Here is a 26,386-nt window from a genome sequence, read left to right on the forward strand (position 1 = left end):
CGACACTGAGCATGTGCACTGAACTTCCTTGGTTGACTATGGCAAGGCCTGTTCTGAGTGGAACCTATCCTGTTAAACGGCCGTATGGTCTTGGCCACTGTGCTGCAGCTCAGTTTTGGGGTCATGGCAATCATCTTATAGGTTAGGCCATCTTTATGTAAAGCAACAATTCTTTTTTTCAGATCCTCAGAGAGTTCTTTGCCATGAGGTGCCATGTTGAACTTCCAGTGACCAGTATTAGAGAGTGAGAGCAATAACACCAAATTTAACACACCTGCTCCCCATTCACACCTGAGACCTTGTAACACCAACGAGTCACAGGACACCGGGGAGAAAAATGGCTAATTGGGCCCAATTTGGACATTTTCACTTAGGGGTATACTACCCTGTGTTGCCAGTGGTTTAGATATTAATGGCTGTGTGTTGAGTTATTTTGAGGGGACAGCTAATTTACACTGTTATACAAGCTGCACACTCACTACTTACATTGTAGCAAAGTGTAATTTCTTCAGTGTTGTCACATGAAAAGATATAATAAAAAAATAGTTACAAAAAAATGTGAGGGGTGTACTCATGAAATGTAGCAGTATACATTTTGGCCTAAATTTATGAAGAAAGATTTGCAAAACCATTTATTTGAAGAACAACGCATTTTTTTCCAAAACTTTCAGGCTTTTTTCATTTATTTTGCAAAAAAATAAAAAAACCAGTGGTGATGAAATACCACCAAAAGAAAGATCTATTTGTGTGGAAAAAAAATTGAAAAAAAAAGTAATTTGGGCACTGTGTTGCATGACTGCACAATTGCCATTCAAATTGTGTCAGTGCTGAAAGCTGAAAATTGGCCTGGGCAGGAAGTGGGTAGAAAAAGTATCTGGTTTTGAAGAGGTAAAACAAGAGAGGGCTTTTTGCCTGATCTTGCCTGATCTTGTGTTGGGACCGTGCTTAAGAAAAGATTGCTACAAAAAGCCTGTCATGCACAATAGCATACACATGGACATGACTGTCAGAAAGTCAGTTTTCTGTCATATTTGTCCATTATAATTCACAGCGAAAGACTAAAGCCCTGTACACACAATCGGTTTGTCTGATGAAAACGGATTGTGTGTGGGCCCCATCGGGTTTGTTTTCCATCGGTGAAAAAAAATAGAACATGTTTTAAAATTTTCATATGGATAAAAAAATGATAGAAAAAAATCCGATCGTCTGTGTGGAACTCCATCGGAGAAAAATCCATGCATGATCAGAATCAAGTCGACGCATGGTCGGAAGCATTAAACTTAATTTTTCTCAGCACGTCGTAGTGTTTTACGTCACCGCGTTGGACACGGTCAGATTTTTGACTGATGGTGTGTAGGCAAGACTGATGAAAGTCAGCTTCATCGGATATCCATCGGATTAGATTCCAGATATCTGATCATGTGTACAGGGCATAAGGCTCAAGCTAAAATGTTCCTCACATATGCCACAGTAGAGATCTCATGACTGAGTATCATCTGCTGCAGTGATCATCATCACCACATATACTACCCATTGTGATAGGGGAAGGAGTCGTTTTTGAAGATGGGGGACATGAAAAGTACCTACGTGGAAGAAAGGGAAATGTGATAATTTCCCTTCATAGAACTCTCCTATATTGTATGTATTCTGATAATGAAAATTTAACCCAAGAATCAAATCTCTATTGCATGAGGTGTGATGGGCAAATAAATATACTTAACAGCTATTACATACTGAATAAATACAACCATGTTAAAAAAAAATTAAGAAAAAAAAAAAAAGGAGTATAGATAGATCTGAACGAAAGATTCATAAGAAGAAGAAAATGGCCTACACATACAGTATTACCCATGGGCGTAAATTTAGGCAATTCTTGTTAGGATGAAGCATTTATCACATAGTAATAGTTAGTTATAGTTCAGATGATGTAAACATCTGCATAAATATACAGGCTGTATACCGATAAAAACGTATTTTGGCACTATGACATGGCAAATTAGTAGAATGCCGACACAACTGTAAGATGGGTTGCAGGTACCCAAAAAAAAAAAACACACACACACACACACACACAATGTATTGACTAACCCATAAGGAATAACAATCCAAAAAATATTTTCTATGCAGGTACATGCAAATGTAGTATTAAAGATGAGGTATGATGAGACACTCGTAGGTCTTTCAAAAGAGATACAGGAGGCCAGGAAGCACCAACAGGTAAAGATGTGTTGTAAATATGTATTGTATATATGGAAGCCTCATCAAGATCTGAATACACATATCTACGTTTCCACTGCACAGATTGGTAACTTAAAGGACGGGGATGCGAGAGGTTGCTTGATTATTTTTTTAATGGAGCAGGACATTTGTGTGTGTGTGTAAAATGTTATATATATATATATATATATATATATATATATATATATATATATATATATATATATATATATATATATATATATATATATATATACACACACACACACACACACATACATACATACATACATACATACATACATACACACACACATACATACATACATACATATACACACACACACACATATATTAATATTACACACACACACATACATACACACAGGCTATATACACGATTACACACATACACCAGCATGAGTCAAGTTTTTTTTGGCTTTTCCAATAAGCTGCAGCCAACATAAAAATACATGGCAAGAATTGCCTACACAGCAAAGGATGTGAAAACTTGGAATGATCTTGCTGGGGATAAGAACACAAACTGCTCTCTAAATAGCACATGCAGCCCTGTCCAGTGAGGAGCAGAGCGCTCTCCATGGTACTGATAGAAATGGGCACGGATCTCATGTCAGATACATGGTACGCTAATTATGATATCCAGAAAATGGAGAACACACGTTTTCAGAGTATGATAATGAAGCAAGCCATTCCTACCGTGCAATGTGTATTACACTTTTCTTCATTCTCACACACAGTGTGTACTGGGTTTATTGAGGAATCACTGCTACCCAGCCTAATCCCATTTTCTAGAGGGCAGACTGGCATTTCCTGCTCAGCTGTTGGTACAGAAACCGATGTAATGCCCTGAAGCTTAGTCCTAGGCAAACTGGTGACAGAGACATCCAAGCTTGCAGAAGTAGCAGACACATTTCCTATTTGCTTGTCAACCAAGATAACACTCTTATAGATGTCAACTGGAGTGACCGTGGGCTCCATCGGTGGATCTTTATTAGGAAGCATTGCTCCTTTCAATGCTACATCAGAATATTCCACGTCCATCAGCTGTTCCACTGGAAGAGCATCGTCTTTCACCAACACCTCTGGATGCTCCACATCCATCAGCGATTCCGATGGTACCTCACAAGACAAGAACATCACAAGTGGAACCACGCGGTTTGACAATTCCATAGCAGCAGTGGCGTCACACTCCTGGCTCTGGATAGCACCAGCCAATAATGGACTGTGCATGAAACTGCACCTTGCTACTGCTTCCAAAACCCATGACTCCTCTGAAGGCTCGCTGGCAGTCTGCGTGATACTGTGCTGTCCATCAGCACTCATACACAGCATCATGCAGATGGATGCTCATTGAGATTTTCCAAGATATTGGAAAAAAAAAGGAGTAATCAAAATCCCTTGAAAGAGTTAAGCCCCGATTTTACTGAAATGGGTAAAAGCTGCATATTCATTAGATGAATGATTGCCTGGAAGTCCGCTCGGGAAGAAGGTATAAACTGCAGTGCTCTCCGACAGATCATAGCTTAGATATAGCCAATCCATATTCTTCAAAAAGGAAGGAAGGCTGGCAGCATCTTGTATGAATTTAGGCTCGTCATTTCTCCAGCAGGATTCTTTCCTTCATTTCAGTCGTCTCGATTAGCTCTTCTCTAAGGCTTGCTTATGGTCACAAGCAATCTGAGGGAGCTCTGCTTAAAGTTAACTGCATCCTACCTCTGCTAGCTTTTGAAGTCATCAATATTAATAGAGGAGTTCAACCTACCAGATTTGTATTGCAAGCACTGGGCAACCAATGAAAGGAGAGACAGATGGTTGCCATGGAAACTGTGCTAGAATGGAGTGTTTGCTGCCTAATGATGAAAGGTTAGGGTGCTGCTACACAGACATGTCTTAAATGAACCCGAACAAGCTTTGTCCCCAGACAAGAATGACAGTAAACAATCATGCAAGGAAAAGATCTGTTTTAAATCCACCCACCATTCATTTAAAAAATAAAATAAATAAATAAATAAATAAATAAATAAAACACGCTCTCCAGAATATCACGTATAACAGGCATTTAGGAAACAGCATCAGCAGGGAAACATGGGACCGCTTATGATGGTCACAAAAATTGTTTTGGCTCAAGAGTGCTCATTTCCAGATAGCTGTCATCTACTTTCACACAATATGCATGCATTTAATGAAATGCTACATGGCGGTACATGATACAGTACTTGCTTTATAATGCAACCTTGAATTTACATCATACATGTGCCTACTGTTCCAGCATATGTGCATTGTATGTTTACACACACATTATACAGTACATCTAAATATACATTATCCATCTACACACGCTATATACATATATTCTATATATCTACAGTATATATTTTATATATATATATATATATATATATATATATATATATATATATATATATATATATATATATATATATATATATACATATATATACATATACATATATATATATATATACACATATATACACACACACACACACACACACACATACATATATACACACACAAAGGTTTATTCAACATTTCCTACATGCTGCCTTTTTTATGCTATATTATGTATTAAGTGAACCATTGCTTATATTTTTTACCCGCAATCATACATATTACAGGAAACACCAGCCTAAGGCATACTCACATGAGCACTGGGAAGCCTGTGTTAAAATACATTTAGAGCAAATTTCTGAATGCATATACAGTAGCTCACAAAAGTAAGTACATCCCTCACATTATAAGTATTTTATCATATTTTTTTTATGTGACAACACTGACAGAATTACACTTTGCTACAATGTAAAGTAGTGTACAGCTTGAATAACAGTGTAAATTTGCTGTGCCCTCAAAATAACTCACACAGCCATTAATGTCTAAACCACTAGCAACAAGAGCACGTACACCCCTAAGTGAAAATATCTAAATTTGTCCCAAAGTGTCAATATTGTGTGGCCACCATTGTTTTCCAGCACTGCCTTAACCCTCTTGGGCATGGAGTTCACCAGAGCTTCACAGGTTGCCACTGGAGCCCTCTTCCACTCCTCCATGACGACATCACAGAGCTGGTGGATGTTCGAGACCTTGCGATCCTCCACCTTCCATTTGAGGATGCCCCACAGATGCTTAATAGGGTTTAGGTCTGGAGACATGCATGGTCAGTCCATCACCTTTACCCTCAGCTTCTTTAGCAAGGCAGTGGTCGTCTCGGAGGTGTGTTTGGGGCTGTCATGTTGGAATACTGCCCTGCCTGCGGCCCAGTCTCCGAAGGGAGGGGATTATGCTCTGCTCCAGTATGTCACAGTACATGTTGGCATTCATGGTTCCCTCAATGTACTGTAGCTCCCCAGTATCGGCAGCACTCATGCAGCCCCAGACCATGACACTCCCACCACCATGCTTGACTGTAGACAAGACACACTTGTCTTTGTACGCCTCACCTGGTTGCCGTCACACACGCTTGACACCATCTGAATCAAATACGTTTATCTTGGTCTCATAAAACCACAGGACATGGTTCCAGTAAACTATATCCTTAGTCTGCTGGTCTTCAGCAAACTGTTTGCGGGCTTTCTTGTGCATCATCTTTAAAAGAGGCTTCCTTCTGGGATAACCATGCAGACAAATATCATGCAGTGCGCAGCGTATGGTCTGGGCACCGACAGGCTGATCACCCACCCCTTCAACCTCTGCAGAAATGCTGGCAGCTCTCATACATCTATTTCCCAAAGACAACCTCTGTATATGACGCTGAGCACGTGGACTTCTTTAGTCAACCATGGCGTGGCCTGTTCTGAGTGGAACCTGTCCTGTTAAACAGCTGTATGCCAAGACCCTGCATGCCAAGACCCTGAAACTGAGCTGCAGCTCAGTTTCAGGGTCTTGGCAATCTTCTTATAGCCTGAGCCACCTTTAGACCCCTTTCACACTGGGGAGGTTTGCAGGCGCTATGGTGCTAAAAATAGCGCCTGCAAACCGACCTGAAACAGCGGCTGCTGTTCCTGGAGTGTGAAAGCCTGAGGGCTTTCACACTGGAGCAGTGTGCTAGCAGGACCGCTCCAAAAGTCCTGCTAGACGCATCTTTGGAGCAGTGTGTTTACCGCTCCTCCACCACTCCTTACCATTGAAAGCAATGGGAAACCGCGGCTATACCGCGGGCAATGCACCTCTGCGCATTGTCAGTGGTATTAACCCTTTTTCGGCCATTAGCAGGGGGGTAAAACCGCACCGCTAACGGCTGAATACCGCCGCAATTCCGACGGTAAAGCGCAGCTAAAAATAGCAGCGCTTTACCGCCAACGCACCCCCCGCCCCAGTGTGAAAGGGGCCTTATATAGAGCAACAATTCATTTTTTCAGGTCCTCAGAGAGTGCTTTGCCGTGAGGTGCTAGGTTAAACTTTCAGTGACCAGTAAGAGAGAGAGATAACCAAATTTAACACACCTGTAACACTAATGAGTCACATGATACAGGGGAGGGAAAATTTTTAAAGAATGTACTCGTTTGTGAGATACTGTAAATGCATACAATGATTTTTCAACGTTGCCAGTCACAATGCGCATTTACCTTCATTTGGGTGCAGTCAGTTTAGCTGTGTTAGAGAAATCATAATTCTGTGCATCCAGGATCCGATTAAAAACTCTAAATGCATGCAAATGCAGCTAAACCAGCTTTAAAACAGGAACATCTAATCACAGTAAGGTCTCATGCACACTGGAGGTTATAAAAACTGCAGTAGTGTTAGCTGTGCAAAGCTGGAGCATAAGTTTTGCAGCATTTTTTTGCAGTAGCGTTTTCCAGCTTTTAGCAAAACTATACTCCCACAAAAGTTTATGGCTAAAAAACGCTGATAAACAGCAGCTGTAAAAACGTCTAGTGTGCATGAGGCCTTAAAAGAAACCCATCATGGACCGCTAACCATACTGTTATGTAACCAAAAGTAACCCACGACCTCACTTCTACACTGCAAAGTTTACCTTATGGTAAACAGACCCACAGTGACACCTGTATGCTCAGGTTGGACCAGCAATATATGTGCAGCAGACACTGCACGCTATACTACACACCTTACACCAAGTGCCAAGGTGTCTGCCCATGCAGGGCCAGAAGCAATGTTTTAGGCCACCCCCATAGTGTGGGGTCTGTGTATAGCTCCCAAGGTATACAGAGGTTCCGCTGATCCAGATTCACTGCTTCTATTGAAGGTTTTAGAAAGCAGCAGAGAGTTGATTTAAAGCGGAGCGCCACCCAAAAGGGGAGGCTCCACTTGTCTGCCTCCTTCCCTTCGCTGCCACATTTAGCACTTTTTGGGTGGGGAGCAGGTACCTGGTTTTGACAGATACCCGCTCCCACTGCCGCAAACTCAGCCCCCTTCTCCTTACCCCGCAGTCAGTCCATTCACTTAACACAGCTCGCTTCTTGCATGCGCAGTAGGGAACACTGCTGGTTTCCTTCAGTGAAGATGGCAGCGGTAGCACCAGATTTAAAAAAAAAAAAAACTGTCTCGGTGAGGACACCGCTGGATTCCTGGACAGGTAGGTGTCCCAATATTAAAAGCGAGCAGCTACAGTATTTTTCTGAAGGAGCCTGGAGCTAGTCTATAAGAATTCAAATACAAAATAAAAAATATTAAAGCCAAGGGTGATTTTCTCAGTGTGGAAGAATTCCATCAAATTAAGACACTAGCAAAAAACTAAAAGGACTCATGGACTGGGGTAGGGTTATAAGGGAAAAAGTGTCCTTGAAAGGTTTGTCAGTGTCCAAACACCTGCAAGAACAAGCCTATACGTCAGGGTCAGAACATTTAGCTTGTGTCATGTACTGTATAATTAGGATAACAGTTTAACCTCCTTTAGTTCTACCTTTACATTTGACAATTTTTATTGAAAGTCAGGTTCACAGTTTGGAGTAGGTGACATGATCAAAAATTCTCTGTCTAAAATTAAGGGTAAATGGACACATTTCTCAACTGAAAGGTCAGGTGGACTTTAAGGCCTTCATCAAGTGCAATTTAAGAAAAAGCCTTTGTGTGCAAATAGTGGGAAATAGTGTCTCTCCCAAAACATAGTCCTCTAACACTATAATCGTAGCTTGTCATACACAATAGGAATCAACCCCAAAATCCCACTTCCAATGCTTCATACATATAAAAAAACAATGGTAATCTTACCAAGCAGCTCTGTAATATACTGACATTTTGTGCAGATGCATCATGAGTTTGATGAAAATCGGACAAATCTAGTGATCCTGCACTGCTGTTGCTTTCAGTCGTATTTGAAGAATTATGGGTGGGTTCTTCAGAATTTTGATGGAATCCTTCCTGTAAAAAGGACCACGTTTTACAATCATTTTTGGCCTCCAAGAGGGCAAAAGTCATTTCTGAGGAATATTTTGCAGGGAAATCTCTATGAATGGGCATTATAAGCCTCTCATTTTCTGGGCTCTCTTTCCAAGACTTCTCAGTAGAATTTAGGGGAGAATCAGGTCGTGGAAATGCACTTTCCAATGATTTTGTCCTAGACAATGCACTCTTACCAGAATGATGCCGAAAACCTGTATTTTCAATAGAACTTGGTCTTGATGAGGTTTCTTCCAGCGACCATTGCCTGGCTGTACTGCTGCCAAGAGAATGGCGTCCAAATTTTATTTTTTGGCAGCCCAATGGCTTTGTAGTGTCCTTTAAAATGGCAGATGCATTGTTATCAGAGCGGTCCAGAATATACTTGACGAAAAGGCTCCTTTCCAAATCTAGCTCCACTTTAAGATATCTAATTCGTGCAGCCTGTTCACCATCATAGTCCCATCGAAGCTTAGACAGGACATCCTGAACTTTGCAGTGGCATTCACTACCAAGTGGAGAGTTTGGTTCATTTTTCTTGTTACTGCTACCCTTTCCCATATTGCCCTTATTCAGTAATTCATCAAGCAACTGCTTCTGTAGTTCCCGAGCTTGTTTTATTGCAGAATCTCTCTCTTTTTGTAGAAACATCTGTACCTCCCTTATTTCCTCCTCTTTCCATCTCATCATCTGCTTTATTTCCAGTTCCCTTTCTTTGAACGATGAATCTTTCAGCTGCTGTAGCTCGCGGCTTTTCTGCTGCTCCCACCTAGATGTCAAATCATTCACTAACTTGTTCTTTTCTTTCTCACAGTTCTCTTTAAATTGCATTAGTTCTGAGTTGTACCTTTTCCTGGCTTCCTGTTTTTCATGTTGTAACTCTTTTTTTAACAGTTCTAGATCTCGCTTGTATTCCTCCAGCAGACAATTTTGAGAATTATTGAGGTTTTCATTGAACATTTTTATAAAAAGCCAGGACGGGTCAATCAGCAGAGATGATAGGATGTGAAATATATAGGTTTAGCTGTAATCAGGCAGAGCTTGAAGTTAGCAGCAGAATCTGGGAAAGCAAAGGAAAAAAAAAGGGGGGGGGGTAAGTCAATCTTATGTAAGGGTCTTTCATGCTGCAGCATTCAGTAAGAGAGGATTGTTCACCTGGCTACATAGGGACATATGACATAAGATAAAATGTTAAAGCTGAACTATGTCCAAACTTATGTTTATACATTTGCACTTTAAAAATGAATATTCCCTAATGCAGCCAGGTATGTCTGTCTCCTGCTTCCTAATTTAAAACTCATTAAAACTTGTATTTAATTTCACACAGGGCTGCAAGCTCTGAACTTCCACCACTGAAATTACAGTAGACATGTGACCGACTGCATTAGTGGCAATTTATTTTTAAAGTACAGATGTAGTTCCACTTAAAGGATAAGTTCACCTATTCAGAAAAAAATATAAAATGCACATTTTTGTAGGTAATAAAAAAATAAAAAATAAATTTGCATTTAGAAACTTTGTTGCATGAGCCTGTAAAGCATTGCACCAGTAATCGCTGATGCCATGTAGACCTGTTGGTGTATTTGCTTTCTCGGATGAGGAAGCTGATACATGCTGACAGGAAGAATTAATGAACCATCATAGTGCCGTGGTAGTTCATTGAAAACTACAAGCCGACAGCCGCAAAGGCTGCCGGACCTTGTAGTTTTCCATTCACAGAGCACTGTGAATGAGAGACATGGCTGGGTGGGCAGAGCCCCGCACACCCACATTTAAAAAAAAATTCAAAAAAATTGACAGCTAGTGGGTGGAGAAGAACCCCTGCAAGCTGGCACAGCGGTGATCGGGGAGGTTCAGGGGCCGGTGCATTCAGAACATATTACATCCCGAATATGGGTGGAACATGCAACAGGTTATGAAAAATGAACCTATGCTTTAAAGCAAACTCCAGACAAATATAAAATTAGTTTATTTAACCGGTTCCCGCCGCCCTTCATTCCTTCCATTCGTGCCAAGCATGTGTGCCCTCAGGGGGTTGCAACATAGCGATCGGTGGTGAGCCGTGTCTCAGACAAAGCTCATCGCCGATCGTGGTAAAGAGCCAATGACAGCAGCTCTTTTCACTCGTGATCGGCTCCGTCTAATCAAGGCTGATCATAAGTGTAAACAAAGACCGTTAAAGCTGTTACTGGCTTTTTCTTCTCACACACAAAATCAGTGTGAACAGAAGAGCCAGAGAACTGTGAGTTACCAGTCTACAGATCGTCACTGTGCACACAACATTCCACTGTCCCACAATAAAGAGTACCTGTCTGCCCATCAGTATACATCAGTAGTGTACCTGTCGCCCATCAGGATCCATCAGCAGTGTACCTGGCGCCCATCAATAGTGCACGTCGCTCATCGTCCATCAGTGCCGCCACCAGCAGTATGCCTCAATAACAACTACGGTATATATACCTGGGTATGTGTGTACAATTCCACCAGGATGCCCTTTACTAATACATGTACTTTGGATGTATGTACGGTTATTAATCTCTTTTAAATCTATATAAAAGCTTTCATTATTTCTATACTGGTGTGTAGACATCTACTTACAGTTAATGGTATAGGCTGGTTGCAGTAGTACTTCTATCAATTACTTTGATTAGATTATTAATTACTTTCCTAGGAAGGGAATCCCCTCGGTTTACAAGGGTGCTGTTCAGAGTAGAGACACTGCTAACTTTATTGTCAAACCCACTCTTTCACTTAGAAAGTTCCGGTTAATATTATTTCTTATTTCTCATAGCCCCCTCCCCCATCCCCAAAAAAGGGGCTACGAATAAATAAATAAAAGGTTTTGGCTTGAGATTTTCTTCAACCCAAATAGTATCCAGTTACATAATCAGGGCTATAAATGCAAGTTGTGTAAGAACCTGACCAAACAAAATTACATTTAATAATGTATTGATAGTTAGACTTTCAATAAACGTAATCACTGCAACCTAAATAAAAATTTGCTATCTGTGTCCACTTCCTATGCATCTAAATTTTCTATGATCCCAGACTGCACAATCTGTCCTCAAAAACAAATTTGGGATTGCATTAAAGTACAGTAATACCTTGGATTTCGAGCATAATTCCTTCCCGAAAACATGCTTGTAATCCAAAGCACTTGTATATCAAAGCAAATTTCCCCATAAGAAATAATGGAAACTCAGATGATTCATTTCACAACCATTTATTCATAAGTCTTTCAGTTTATCGTCCATATAAAGAGATTGTAGCAATGTGATAGGTTGTGTAACCATAAAATGTCCATCCACAAATGGAAGCCTCCACAAGGATTAGAAGCAAAATTCATCAGGAGCTACAGAGTATACAAGAGGAGAGAGGAGCCCCTAAGTCAGGGGTAGGCAAACATTTGAGCACAGTGTGTTGAAAAATATTTTCAAAGACACATCCCACCACTGTACCCCCTGCTCATCTGTCCCACCACTAACTCCTTTCTCTTCTGCCAGCCAATGTACCCCCCTGTACATCTGCCCCACCTCTGTACCTCCTGCTCTTCTGCCCAACTACTGTAACCCCCTGCTTATCTGTCCCACCAATGCACCTCCTTTCACATCAGCCCCACCGCTGTACCCCCCTGTTCTTCTGTCCCACCGCTAAACTCCCTTCTCATCTGCCCCAACAATGAAACCCCCCCACTGCTCATCTGTCCCACCACGGTATTTTTTGTAGTTTTAATCATAAACCATGTGAGTTACTAAATGTTGTGCCTTCATTAAATGTAACCATATTATTGCTACACCTTGGAGGCACCTCTCTTCTCTTTTACACTCAGTTGTAACAGGACGTTACTTGTATATCAAGTCATCGCTTGTATATCAAGTCAAAATGTATTTTAAAAATGTTGCTCGTCTTGCAAAAACACTCTCAAAGCAAGGTTTTACTGTACAACCAATATTGCTTGAATGAGTATAGTTTGTGTAATTCTGGTTATAGATTTTTCATTTTTTGTATTAAACACTTCCATCTACATTAGGTTTTCTTTGTTTCAATACATTGTTGTTGAAGGTCACCGTCATATCAGCTAGAGGTTGACTGATGCATCAACCAATTTTTGGCCTTTTTTAATTAATCACCATCAGCCGATTGTGCTGCAAATTAGGCCGATGCTTGCAAATGTCTTTCGTAATAGAAGTTGATGCAAGTCACCTGAAGTCTCCCAGTGGAAGCGACTTGAGTCTCTCCCATCTGGGCAGCCTGCTAAGTCTGAAAACATGCTGATAAACGCAAAGAGATACCATAGGGGTTATTTACGAAAGAAAATCCACTTTGAACTACAAGTGCAAAGTGCACTTGAAATTGTACTGAAAGTGCAGTCGCTGTAAATCTGAGGGACTGAAAGAGGGGAAGCTCTGCTGATTTTATTATCCAATCATATGCAAGCTAAAATTCTGTTTTTTATTTTCCTTGCATGTCCCCCTCGGATATACAGCGAATGTACTTCCAAGTGCACTTTCAGTGCAATTTCAAGTGTAGTTTGCAGTTGTAGTGCAAGGTGTCTTTGCATTTACCCTCAATGTCTCTACTTATCAAAAGAATGAACTCCAGTGTGTAGAAGATTGCAGTTTAAGCATTTAACCACTTACCAACCGCCACACGACTATATACATTGGAATTTATAAATATCGGCATCAGCCAGAGAAAAAGTCAAGTTAGGCTTACCGGTAACTTGTTTTCCATGAGTCTTTCAGGACAGCACCTTGAGAGCGTGGCTCCACCCACTTGACAGGAAACACACCTCCACCAAACTTCTTAAAAGGGAGGCTCCTTCCACTTATCAGTAGTAGTAGAGAAACCTCCGGCCCAAGCTGGAACACATAATCAGAGTATGGTTAGTCACAGCATAATATTCAAAACATTAAGGGCGGGTTGCTGCTGTCCTGAAAGACTCATGGAAAACAAGTTACCGGTAAGCCTAACTTGACTTTTCCCTTATCGTCTTTCAGGACAGCACCTTGAGAGGATAACAGAGACTTACCCACTTAGGGAGGGACCACAGCCTGCAAGACCTTTCTGCCAAAAGCCTGATCGCTTGCTGACAGAAGATCCAGTCTATAATGACGAACAAACATAAGGTAACTTGACCACATAGCCACCTTGCAGATCTGATCTGGGGTGGCACCAGCTATTTCTGCCCATGTAGTGGCCTGAGCTCTAGTAGAGTGTGCTTTAATTTCCAATGGGGGAGATAGCCCCACTTGGGAGTAGACTTCCAAAATAGCGTTTTTTAGCCATCTAGCAATTGACCCCTTAGACATTTGGTGGCCCTTCTTTTTTCCCGAGAAAAGTATGAACAAGGAGTCTGAAGATCGAAAATCCTTGGTCACTTCAAGATAATGTAGTAAGGTTCTTCTCACATCCAACATGTGAAATTGGTGTTCCTTCTCCCCTGATGGATTAGAGCAGAAGGTTGGAATGACAATTTCCTGCTCCCGATTGAGGGCTGACGCCACTTTTGGTAGAAAAGCTGGATCGGTCTTTAGTACAACCCCGTCTGTGTATACGGATAGGAAGGGTTTCTTTATTGACAGGGCGTGCAGTTCGCCGATTCTTCTGGCTGTCGTAATTGCCACTAGGAACACCGTTTTGAGAGCAAGGTACTTCATAGAAACGTCTTGTAATGGTTCAAAGGGTTCTTTAGATAATGACTGAAGAACCAATGACAAGTCCCAACTTGGGAAGTGTCGCACGGGAGCTGGTCTAGACCTAGACAGTGCCTTGAAAAATCTTGACACTAAAAGGTTCTGAAGATTTAGGCCTTTCCAGAAAAACTCCCAATGCGGCTACCTGCACTTTAAGTGTACTGATTGACAGGCCCTTTTCTGCTCCATTCTGAAGGAATTCCAACACTGACACTAGATTTTTTACCACTCTATTAGACGAGTGACACCACGAGTTGTAGGCCTTCCATTATTTACCATAGATCTTTCTGGTAACCAGATTTCTACTGGAAAGTAAGGTAGTCACAAGTGGTCAAGACAGACCTTTTTGTCTTAATTGCCTTTCAGATACCACGCTGTGAGGCTTAGACAGGCCACCTCCGGATGGCATATCGGACCCTGTAGAAGCAAGTCCTGCCGGGGCGGCAGCCGCCAAGGCGGCCTGACTGCCATTCGAAGAATGGTGGTAAACCAAGCCCTTTTTGGCCAGAATGGAGTAACTAGGATTACTTCCACCTTCTCCTTCTGAATCTTTCTCAGTACCAACGGAATTGGTTGAAACGGAGGAAAGGCGTAAGCCAGCTAGAAGTTCCAAGGTTGTATCAACGCATCTGTTCCCTGGGAACTGTCATTTCTGTGCATGGAGAAAAAAACAGGAAGTTGCGTATTTTCTTCTGACGCAAATAGGTCTATTTGTGGTTGGCCCCAGGCTCGGGTGATCCATGTGAAGACTTCCGGATTTAGGGACCATTCTGCTTCCTGAATCCGTTTTCTGCTTAGAAAATCCGCCACTATATTTAAAGTGCCTTTGAGGTGGACCGCTGATAAGGACAGCAAACAATTTTCTACCCAGTTTAGGATGTCTGAGGCGAGAAGCTGAAGGGACTTGCTTCTTGTGCCTCCTTGCCTGTTTAAGTAGGCTATGGTAGTGGCATTGTGCGAGAAGACTTGAACATGGGCACCTTGAAGGTCTGCGGAGAACGCATCCAAAGCCAAGGCTACTGCCCTTAGTTCTCTCCAATTGGAGGACTTTTCTGCTTCTGACCGGGACCAAACACCCTGAGCATAGTTTTGACCCAGGTGTGCCCCCCATTCCCATAGGCTGGCGTCTGTCGTTACCACTCTTTCTATTGGGAATGATCATAACAGGCCTGCTGAAAGGTTTGCCCGATTTCTCCACCACCACAGCGACCGTTTTACCCTGGTGGGGATTTTCACCTTTGCCTGTCCTGTGACCCCAAATTTTCAGAAGGAAACTCTGAAACGGTCTGAAGTGAAGCCTTGCCCACTGCACCGCTGGCATAGATGAGGTAAGGGTTCCCAGAGCTGACATTACTTGTCTGACTGATAGCTCTTGGTTTGTCTGTAGGGAGGCTACGACCCTTAGCACCTTTAGTTTTTTGTCTTCTGGGAGAAAAACGTTTTGCTCCACTGAGCTTATATGATACCGCAGAAATTGTGCTTCTTGGGTTGGGTTGAAATATGATTTCTCCATATTTATGATCCAGCCCAATGCTCCTAGATGACTGTGAGCTCTCTCGAGATCCTCCAACAATTTTTCCCTGGAGGGGGCAAAGAAGAGCAGGTCGTCCAGGCATGAAATTACTGCTACCCCCTGTAAGCGAAGGGGAGCGAGGGCTTCTGCCATGACCTTTGTAAATACTCTCGGAGCCGAGGAAAGGCCGAAGGGGAGGGCTTTGAACTGGAGATGCACGACCTCTTTTCCCATGTTTACCGCCAACCTTAGACATTTTTGGGATTGGGGGACTATGGGGATATGCAGAGAGGCATCTCGCAGGTTGATTGATGCCATAAAGCAATCCTTTGTCAAAAGATTTTTGACCGTGAAGATTGAGTCCATACATAATTTTTTGTATAGGACCAATCTGTTCAATGGTTTCAGGTTGAGAAGGAGTCTGAAACTTCCGGACGGCTTTTTTATCATGAATACAAGGGAGTAAAACCCCTGATAAAGCTCCCCCTCTGGTACTAGAGTTACAACCCCCTGGTTCATCAGATCCTTCAAAAGGTTCTTCATTGCTAGGGATTTGACTATATCTCTTGGTAGATTTGTCAATATTCTGTAACCTTGGGACAGCATAGAGAATATACTGATTCTCTGTTATGCTTGCCCAGAAAGGGAGAAAACGTTGAAGTCTTCCTACCTGCAACCGGTTGTCATTGCGTTTTGCTGGTTGCCGCAGAAGGATGAATGAATGAATGAATGAATGACTTGTATAGCGCAACTCATGCGAACTGAATCGCCTCTGGGCGCTTTTTCCAGCCAGAGTCTGCTTGGCTGGTTCGGTCATTTTACTCCGTAGGATCATGACACGCTTGGGACACACAGTCATACACACAGATATACATATATATACTGGGCCAATTTGGACAAGATCCAATTTACCTACCAGCATGTCTTTGGAGTGTGGAAGGAAACCGGAGTACCCGGAGGAAACCCACGCATGCACAGGGAGAACATGCAAACTCCAGGCAGATGGTGTCGTGGTCGGGATGGAAAAGGACATTACTTTTGCCTTTTCCCTTCTGCCCTGACCAACCTTTCTTCCTCTCTTGAGGCTTACTTTGTTGTTGAGCCCTTTGAGGACGAAAAAAAAAACGTTCTGCCTGACTGATTTCTCTTTTTGACAGGGAAAATACTTTTTCTTGTCTGCAGTCCTGTCGAGCACTGCATCTAAAATCGGGCCAAAACAATAAATCCCCCTGAAAGGGTACTCCACACAGCTTGTTTTTAGATGCTGTGTCCCCTGGCCAGGTTTTTAACCACAACGCCCTCCTAACTGAATTAGTAAGGGCCGCAGGCCTTGCTGTCATTGTGATCGATTCTGCAGATGCATCTGAGACATAGGCTACAGCAGCTAACAGGGTTGAAAAGGAGTCTAGGATTTCTTGCTTTGGCGAATCAGCTATTATATGAGCCTTAAGCTGGTTCAGCCAATACTCCATGTCTTTGGAGACGCAAGTAGTCGCCATTGCTGGCTTAAGGTTGCCCATGATGGATTGCCAAGCCCTTTTTAATTGCTGATCCATCCTCTTATCCATGGGGTCTTTCAGAATCCCCATGTCCTCAAATGCTAGATCAGAAGGACTTGAGAAAAGGCTGCATCAAGTTTTGGAACTTTATTCCATGGAGCTGCTGGGTCTTTATCAAAAGGAAACCTTCTTTTGTATGCTTTAGCGAAGAAAGGTTTATTTTCAGGATCAGTCCATTCTTTTTTGATTGCTTCAGAAATTATAGTATGGACTGGAAAGGTACGTATTTTGGGCTCACCGAGTCCTGCATACATCCTGTCGTGTAAAGATAATTCTTTACGTTCCTCCTCTAATCCCAAAGTTGCATGGACAGCTTTTAGGAGGCCATCAACTTGTTCCAAAGACAATTTATATTTTGAAGACACATTCTCCAGCTCATCTTCCTCCTCTTGGGAATGTGAGGAAGGAAGGACCTTCCTGGTTCAGAGGACTCTCTTCTGCCTCCACTACAGGAACTAAACAGTGAGTGTTGTGAGGTAGAGGCTTGTCTCACGGATTGTTTCGTGAGGATTTAAAGGACTGAATCGTAGCATCCAATTCTTTTTTTAACCGATGCTATTATGTCGCTGCAAGCGGCAAACTCTTTCACTAATGAGTCACACGACTGACAAGGTTTTTCTCCAGCCTTCAGAAAGTTTGGACTTGCATGAAGGGCATTTCTTTTTATTTCCGGGTATAGAGCTCTTGGCCTGATAAGGAAAAAGAAAAAGGAAGAAAAGACAAACCATCCATATGAGTCAGCCTGAAAACCCATCAAGATGCTCACCACAGGTGCACAGTGAGAGATCCTTTACACTCATGTGCCCAAACAGACCCCCGCCACCAGGGGGGAAAAAAACAAACACTCACACCCCCCTAAGGGAGAAGAGAGCTAGAGAGAGACCCCATAGTAAATGAGGGTAGAACCTCAGTCTACCCCTTACCTGGGTATTGCTGGTGCCAGTGCCTGTTCCACTCGCTGCGGATCCTGCATCCATGCTGAGGCAGTAGCGTGATGCTGGGGACCAAACCGCCGGTTCCGGACTCCACTAGTGCCGCTGCACCGGACCAGAACCAGCTAACAAGGCACCAGACCTGTTCCTCCCTCAGCGCTTCCTGGCGGAAATGACGTCCATTCCCAGCGCCTGCTCGTAGGATGCCACCCCTTCCAGTTACCTCACTTCCGGGGGCCTGACTGACCTTCCCAAGATGTCGGCAGCGTTTGGCTGCCTGGACAGGAAAAAAAAAAAAAAGATGTCCGCGTCTCTACCTTGCCAAGGAGCAGTATCCCGGAGCAGTCCTGGCTCACTGAGCACCGATGAGGGAGAAGGAGCCCATGCACAAGGCACTCTCTATCCAGTGAATGGGAGGAACAGACTCTCTGAGGTAAGGAAAAGACAGGTGGAGTAGGGAGATAAAACCTCTCCGTGGAGCTCCTAACCCCCACATGTGTTCCCGCCGGAGGAAACACAAAAACTGATAAGTGGAAGGAGCCTCCCTTTTAAGAAGTTTGGTGGAGGTGTGTTTCCTGTCAAGTGGGTGGAGCCACGCTCTCAAGGTGCTGTCCTGAAAGACGATAAGGGAAAACTCAGATCGGTTGACCTCTAATATCAGCAACAGTTTTCCTGTTAGCCGCTACACCAGTGCCAGTGATCTAAATGAATGCAGCCAGCAACAGCATTTGTGATCACCATTACAACAGGAGTAGGGTTATCAGACCAATGTAAACCAGCAACAGCGTTCCCATTCACTGCCAAACCAATTTTAGTGTCGTCAGACCAGTGTAAAGCCTCATACACACGATCGGATTTCCATCTGACAAATCCGTGGATTTTTGTCCAAAGGGCGTTGGCTGTGAACTTGTTCTGCATACAGACGGCAGAACTTTTTCAGCCAACATTCACAAAACTACGTGGCTTGTCTGCTCTTTAGTGCCAACCTTTGGGCATCTTCTGCTTATGTTGTCTTATGGTTAGCATTGGTTCAGAGCATGCATGTTTGTACTTTGTGTGTACACAAATCCGTCGGACTAAAATCCAATCGGATAATCTGCCGGAACACTATTGTTGGACAGTTTGAGAGCATGACCATCCAACATTTGTTGTCGGAAATTCCGACAACAATTGTCCAATGGAGCATACAGACGGTCGAATATCCGATCGTGTGTACGGGCCTTTAGCCATCAACAGTGTTGCTGATTATTACAACACCAGTGCCGGTGTTACCACAGCTAGTGCAACCAGCAACAGTGTCCCTGATTGCCGTCACACTGGTCCCAGAGTCACATGACCAGGGTAAGCCAGCAACAGTCCTATTTTTGGCCTAAATGTACAAAGATTTTTTTTATTTTTTTTATTTGCAACGTTTTATAGCGGAAACAATTAGATTTTTATTTCACAATATTTGGTAATTTTTTTCCTTTATATAGAAAAGCATAACTTTTTTTAAAAAAATTCAGCGATTAAATACCACTAAAAGAAAGCTCCGTCTCCGTCCGCCACTGCTTGCACATCTGTCTGGGAGAAACGGTTTCAGAATTTCTGGACCAACCACTGCATCAAGGCAGATGTTTAACTTCCAAGCACTTCTTCTGATTTGCAAAGCTGCAAAAGGCCGCAGCAGTGACACAAGGTATGGCTCTGGTGTTTGGGTAAATCCAAGTCAGGGTGGATGCATTCCTGAGACTAAACCGGCACAGGAGGCCACCTCTGTGCATCTTCAGCGTAGTACTAAGCGTTATTGACTCAGTGTTACAGTCGGAGTCCATACGTTCCGTTAAGCGCATTATCTCCTTTGGTGGTGGATATTCACATATAGGTGATCGATACATGGATTGTTATCGCGGCCATCCCTAAACATTGTGATTGCACCAGGATTCCCTTCACTATAGGAACTGGACTTTTTAAAATAACTTTTTTTTTTGAACATTGTACTTTATGGTTTATACTGAGATATACATTTGTGAGCTGTATTAAGTGGTTTTCACCTCACTTGTCTTCTTAGCGCTGTCGTTTTATAATATATACGTATATCACAACATAATAAAGTTGACGCGTTTCCCACTGTATTTAAGAGTTTGGTCAAAGAGCAGTTGATCCAGGGGGAAGGTAAAAATCCCTCATGATGCTCCAGTTTACGTCAAAAGGGGGAAACAAAATCCCTCCTGATCCCTTTTGGTGGTACTTCCTGGATCATACTGCTGGCTGTCATCTCTGCTGGCTGTCATCTCTTCTGAGCCAGTTGATGTATTGAAGGTGTCCGTTTGGAAAGGGATCCATGAACTGTGCCTATAGTATAGTGTCACACACTCCACCAAATGCTTACACCTACATTCACATGCACAATATTAGAACAATGTAATTTTAAAAATTAATCTCTTTACAGTGTCCTTGTTTAACCACTTAAGACCCGGACCAACATGCAGGTAAAAGACCAGGCCCCTTTCTGCAATTCGGCACTGCGTCGCTTTAACTGAAAATTGCGCGGTCGTGCAAAGTGCCTCCCAAACAAAATTGGCGTCCTTTTTTCCCCACAAATAGAGCTTTCTTTTGGTGGTATTTGATCACCTCTGCGGTTTTTATTTTTTGCGCTATAAACAAAAATAGAGAGACAATTTTGAAAAAAATTCAATATTTTTTGACTTTTTGCTATAATAAATATCCCCCAAAAACATAAAAAAAAATTGTCTCCTCAGTTTAGGCCGATACGTATTCTTCTACCTATTTTCGGTAAAAAAAAAAAAAAAAAAAATTGCAATAAGCGTCTATCGATTGGTTTGCGCAAAATTTATAGCGTTTACAGGCCGCCCGACATGCCGCCTGGGCGGGGATAACAAGATGGTGCCGGAAGCAGCTGCCTCCAGAGCCTCCTCTACTCCATCTCCGTTGCGGCATCTGCAGCCATCCGCCTCTCCTCCACAGGCCTTGACCCCCGACTTTGGGGCCTAAGGGACCCCAGCATACGGTGAGTGGCTCCCAGCGGCCTCTCCACCCCTCTGCCCTGCCGCACATAGAACTGGCCGCGGCCTTCTCCCAGCCCCCCATCCCTGGACACCCAGTGCACGGATGCCTACCTCTGCCTGCTCCGCACTGCCTCAGACCCTGGCATACAGGACAGCGGCCTAGTCTCCCCCTCCCTATCATATGGACAGGAGGACTTTCTGGCCCTACAGGGCCCCGCTCACCCCCGGCCTACCCGGACTCGGCAGGCGGCAGTGGGCCTCCATGGCCGTCGGTTCCACAACCCTTCCAGCCGCGCTCCCAGACCCGGACTCAATGTCTGCAAACTCGGCCAAGTATGACCGTCGCCCACCCCACCCCACACAATGGCCAAGTTATTGTCGTTAAACGTTCACGACCTTAACTCTAATAGGAAGAGACACTTGGCGCTGAGGGAATTTAGGCAATCAGGGGCAGAGGTCATCATGGTACACTCACTTTTCTAGGGGGGACTCCTTCACATTTGCTTCCAGACAATACCCCCAAATTTATCAAGCTTTCAGCTCACGCAAACGAGCGGGCGTCACAATACTATTTAAGCGGGGCACCCCATTCACCTGTACTGCCTCTTACATTGATCCCCAAGGTCACTTCATTATCCTACAAGGGCTGTGGCACACGCGGGAAATTACCTTTTGCACCCTTTACGCCCCGAATACCCACCATCACCGCTTTTTAGGGAGGGTTCTCACGCGCCTTGCCCGCTCCCCTCATGACTTACTTGTAATTGGAGGTGACTTCAACCTCTCCCAGTCTGTGGCCTGCGATCGTCTAGTGGTGAGCCCCCGTGCTTCCCAACCCAGAGCCCTGAGGGACTCCAAGCTTTTTCACCAACTGACGAGAAAGCATGCTCTATTTGACGCTTGGCGGGCTCTCCACCAGGGCGATCGCCAGTACACCTTCTACTCGGCCCCCCATCATACCCACTCACGAATATACTACTTCATGGTTAACAGTAACACACTACGCTCCACCGTTTCCGCACGGATACTGCCCATCTCCTGGTCCGACCATGCCCCCGTTACTCTGACACTTAATCTGAGCGCCCCCATGCGCATGCCCTATAACTGGCGACTGAACGACTTTCTACTGAAACACCCCCTCAAAAACTGAACCAGAGACTACCCTACAGTTTTATTTTACAGAGAATGACACGCCTGACGTCTCCATCGCCACACTTTGGGTGGTCCACAAGACGGTTATCAGAGGGCGCTGTTTGGCCCTCTCCTTGGCCCTTAAAAAGGATGCCAAGTCCACCAAAATACAGACTGAAGCACAACTTAGGACCTTAGAAGCCCGGTTGCAGTCCTCCCCGTCCCTGTCACTCCTTAAACGTATTGCCTACATCCGGTCAACGCTTAGGGAACTTGCGATAGGTCAAGTTGAGAAGGCATTGATCCGTCTGAAGCAGTTATACTATGATAAGGGGGAATAAGGTGCATGCTCTACTAGCGAGAAAACTGGCGGAATAGCATGCTCACCTCCACCCCGCACCAGGTCCAGGGTAGATCAGGTATCACTTTATCCAATCCCCAAGGCATAGCGGATGCGTTCGCAGAATTCTACACAGACTTGTATAACAAGCCAGAGATACCCCACAACCCCCCCTCACCTGACCTACTTGACAGAATGGCACAATACCTTGAACAGGTGGCCATCCCCCGGCTTCAACCAGCAGATCTTCTCACATTAAAACGCTCCCATCACTGATGAGGAAATCACACTAGCTATTAAAGCCCTACCTGCCCATAAGTCCCCGGGACCGGACAGTTGGCCGTACGAATATTACAAGACCTTCCTTCCTCTACTTCTCCCATGTATGACCAAACTCTATAATGCGTTCCTGCTGCAAACCCCTATCCCGACGGACATGCAACGATCCTTCATTACCCTGATCCCTAAGCCCAACAAATACCCCTCACTGTGTGCCAGCTATAGGCCTATAGCCCTTGTAAACTCGGACCTCAAAATATTTACAAAAATCCTCACTCCGCCTGAACACGATATTACCCTCCCTGATCCACAAGGATCAGGTAGGCTTCCTTCCCCTTCGTCAAGCGGGAGACAACACAAGAAAGCCACGTCGATAAGATCCATCACCTAACAGGGAGGGGTCGGAATCCCTGCTTCTGAGCCTAGACGCAGAGAAGGCGTTTGACCGCCTTGGCTGGCCCTTTATGCTCGCTGCATATGGGGTTCAGGGGACCTTTTCTCCAGGCGGCACAGGATCTTTATACTGACCCAGTATCGCAAGTGAAGACCCCCTTCAACACCTCGCCCACCTTCCCTGTCACCAACGGAACTTGTCAGGGGTGTCCGCTCTCCCCCCAGCTCTTTGCGTCGAACCCCTGACGGCAACTATACACGGTAACCCGAACATTCGGGGTATCCCAGTGAAAGGGAAGGAGTTTAAATTCTCCCTGTTCGCCGACAAAATCATCCTCACCCTGACCCAACCCCGCATTTCCCTGCCCAACCTCCACGCTGAACTTGACTGATACAGGGCCCTTTCGGGATAGAAAATAAACACCTCCAAGTCTATGGCCCTGCCACTTAACATCCCGAGCCGGAGATTCTCCACCTACGGTACAACTGGGAGCGTGCCTCCTTAAAATACCTGGGGGTTCACCTCACCACGACCTTCGCCGTCCTATACCAGGCCAACTTCCCACCCCTGTACAAGTCGATCAGGGAGCTGGTCCATAAATGGAAGACCCAACAGATATCTCTTCTAGGCCGTATAGCAGCTATCAAAATGGTTATTCTCCCTAAACTATTGTACCCTCTTCCAGACTCTCCCCATTCCTGTCCCCTACGCTCATCTGTGCACACTGCAAGGCAACCTCCTACGCTATGTGTGGAACTACAAGCAACACTGGGTCCCACGTTCAGTCATGGTGGCATCACGAACTGAGGGGGGCCTAGCGTTTTCCGACCTGGTCAAATACTACCAAGCTGCTCAGCTACGGGCGATAGTGTCTTGGTTTCCCCAGAGGTCTTACAATAAATGGACGGAGGTAGAAAAAATTTGGTTGGCACCGGTACACCAACAGTCTTCTCTGGAACTCAAATGTGGAGGTTGAACCCGGGTGCTTGCTGGGTTCTATGTCACAGCTCCGATGCCTGTGGCGGAAGCTGGCACATGACTGCAAACTCAAATCTGAAAGTTCACCGACGACCTCCTTTCTCTATAATCCCAAGGTATCAACAAGCCTCACCCACCAGATGTCGTGGCCCTGGGCCTCGCGGAATCTATTTCACTTCGGGCACTTGGTGGACCCTAGGTCTCGCACGCTGCTGTCCAGGGGGGACTGACAACTCATGGGGCCCCCGGGCAATAGAAGATTATGGGGCCCCAGGGCTTACAGATAGCCACCACGCCAGGAGGCATTGCAGAGGCAGGCAGCTAAAATCTCGGGATTTTCACATCAAAAGCATGTCGGTTTCTGACATATCATGGACAGATCTAAAAAAAAAAAAAAAAAAAAAAAAATGGATTTTTTATACATACTATCCCTGGTTTTACTAAGCCTGGCAACCCTGATGGGGCCCTCTTAGTGGCATGGGGCCCTCGGGCAGTGCCTGAGTGACTCAATGGTCAGTCCGCCCCTGCTGCTGTCATTTGTTGAGCAAGGATGCTAAACAAAAATAGTTAAGAAAACACAGTTGCCATCGTACACAGTGAAACATGTAACACAGCTGAAATCAGTCATTGTAAAGTGATGGGGAACTCTCCTGGGTGCAGCTCTTGTATGCAGCTCCTTAAAAAGGCAAGAGTTCGGATCAACGGTGCCCTCTAGGATGCTTTCACTTTATACAAAGGAACTAGGCAGGGGTGCCCCATTTCATCCCTACTTTTTGCCCTGGAACCACTGGCGGCCATGAAGAGAGGCTCTCCAGATATCATGGGGTTCCGCTGTGGCGAGAGGGAGGATAAACTCTCCCTCAACACAGACAATACCTTAATATATTTGGAGGACACTGCAGGATCTTTGGAAACTTGAAATCATGAAAACTCGTAGAACAGTTTGGGCAATACTCTAATTGGTGAATATGAAAAAGTTTATCACTTATTTTTGTAAAAAAGTCAGTTAACACCACATATCAAATGTTGCAAACATGTATATATATATATATATATATATATATATATATATATATATATATATATATATATATATATATATATATATAAAATCTTAATTTCATTGTGACCAAGTGTGATCCGTGAAAAAAAAAAATATATGTAACAAATAAATCAGAACGAAGCAGTTTGCCTTGACCACACACAAATAACACAAATAACAGTCCAAAAGTGTAGAAAAAAAACTGCAAGGCTGAAATGAAGCGTCCCACATGGATATGACCCTCTCTGTGAAAAGATAGAGAGACCACCACCGATGTAAGGAGGCATACCAGATGGTATTGACTTGGTGAGGTGTATACCACCCAAGTCAAAACAGGCTTATATAATCAGTCAGCAAGATGTATCTGGCTGGTCCTGAATCCACATATTAGTCGGCACCGCAAATTCCCATAAACACCAGGAAGTGGAAATACATGTAGTCTTGGAGCCAGAGATACTGACTTTTTTACAAAAAGGAGCGCTACACTTTTTCATATTCACCAGTTTTTTTTGTCTCACCTGTGTTGGCAGATATTTTTTGTGTTCACTTATTGCACAGCGCAGTATATCCCATATATAATACTGTAATTGGCATAAGTCATCCATTCTGTTGTTGGATCCCCTTGAGTCTGCTCTCCCAGAGACAGTGTCTCAGGTTGAAGTGGTCTGCTCCATTAAATATCTAGGCATAGTAGTGACAAGGAATGCTAGAAATTACTGTACTAATATATATTAAATATATATATTATACATATATTATACACATACATACATACATACATACAGTACAGACCAAAAGTTTGGACACACCTTCTCATTCAAAGAGTTTTATTTATTTTCATGACTTTGAAAATTGTAGATTCACACTGAAGGTATCAAAACTATGAATCAACACATGTGGAATTATATACTTAACAAAAAAG

General features: G+C 43.8%; 1 protein-coding gene across 5 annotated transcripts in view; it reads right to left on the reverse strand.

Annotated features, from left to right (window-relative positions):
- TSPOAP1 (TSPO associated protein 1) overlaps window positions 1-26,386 on the reverse strand; it is a 317,131-nt gene that overhangs the window by 206,485 nt on the left and 84,260 nt on the right. For 4 of the 5 annotated variants that reach the window (XM_040338277.1, XM_040338276.1, XM_040338275.1 and 1 more), the window contains exon 2: window positions 8,425-9,652. In XM_040338277.1, the coding sequence (XP_040194211.1) occupies window positions 8,425-9,552 (1,128 nt within the window). In that variant the 5' untranslated portion in view covers window positions 9,553-9,652. Of the gene's footprint in view, window positions 1-2,934; window positions 3,969-8,424; window positions 9,653-26,386 lie in introns of those variants that run through there. The other variant, XM_040338279.1, reaches the window with a different exon arrangement.

This window comes from Rana temporaria, chromosome 2 (assembly GCF_905171775.1).
Source record: "Rana temporaria chromosome 2, aRanTem1.1, whole genome shotgun sequence".
NCBI lineage: Eukaryota > Metazoa > Chordata > Amphibia > Anura > Ranidae > Rana > Rana temporaria.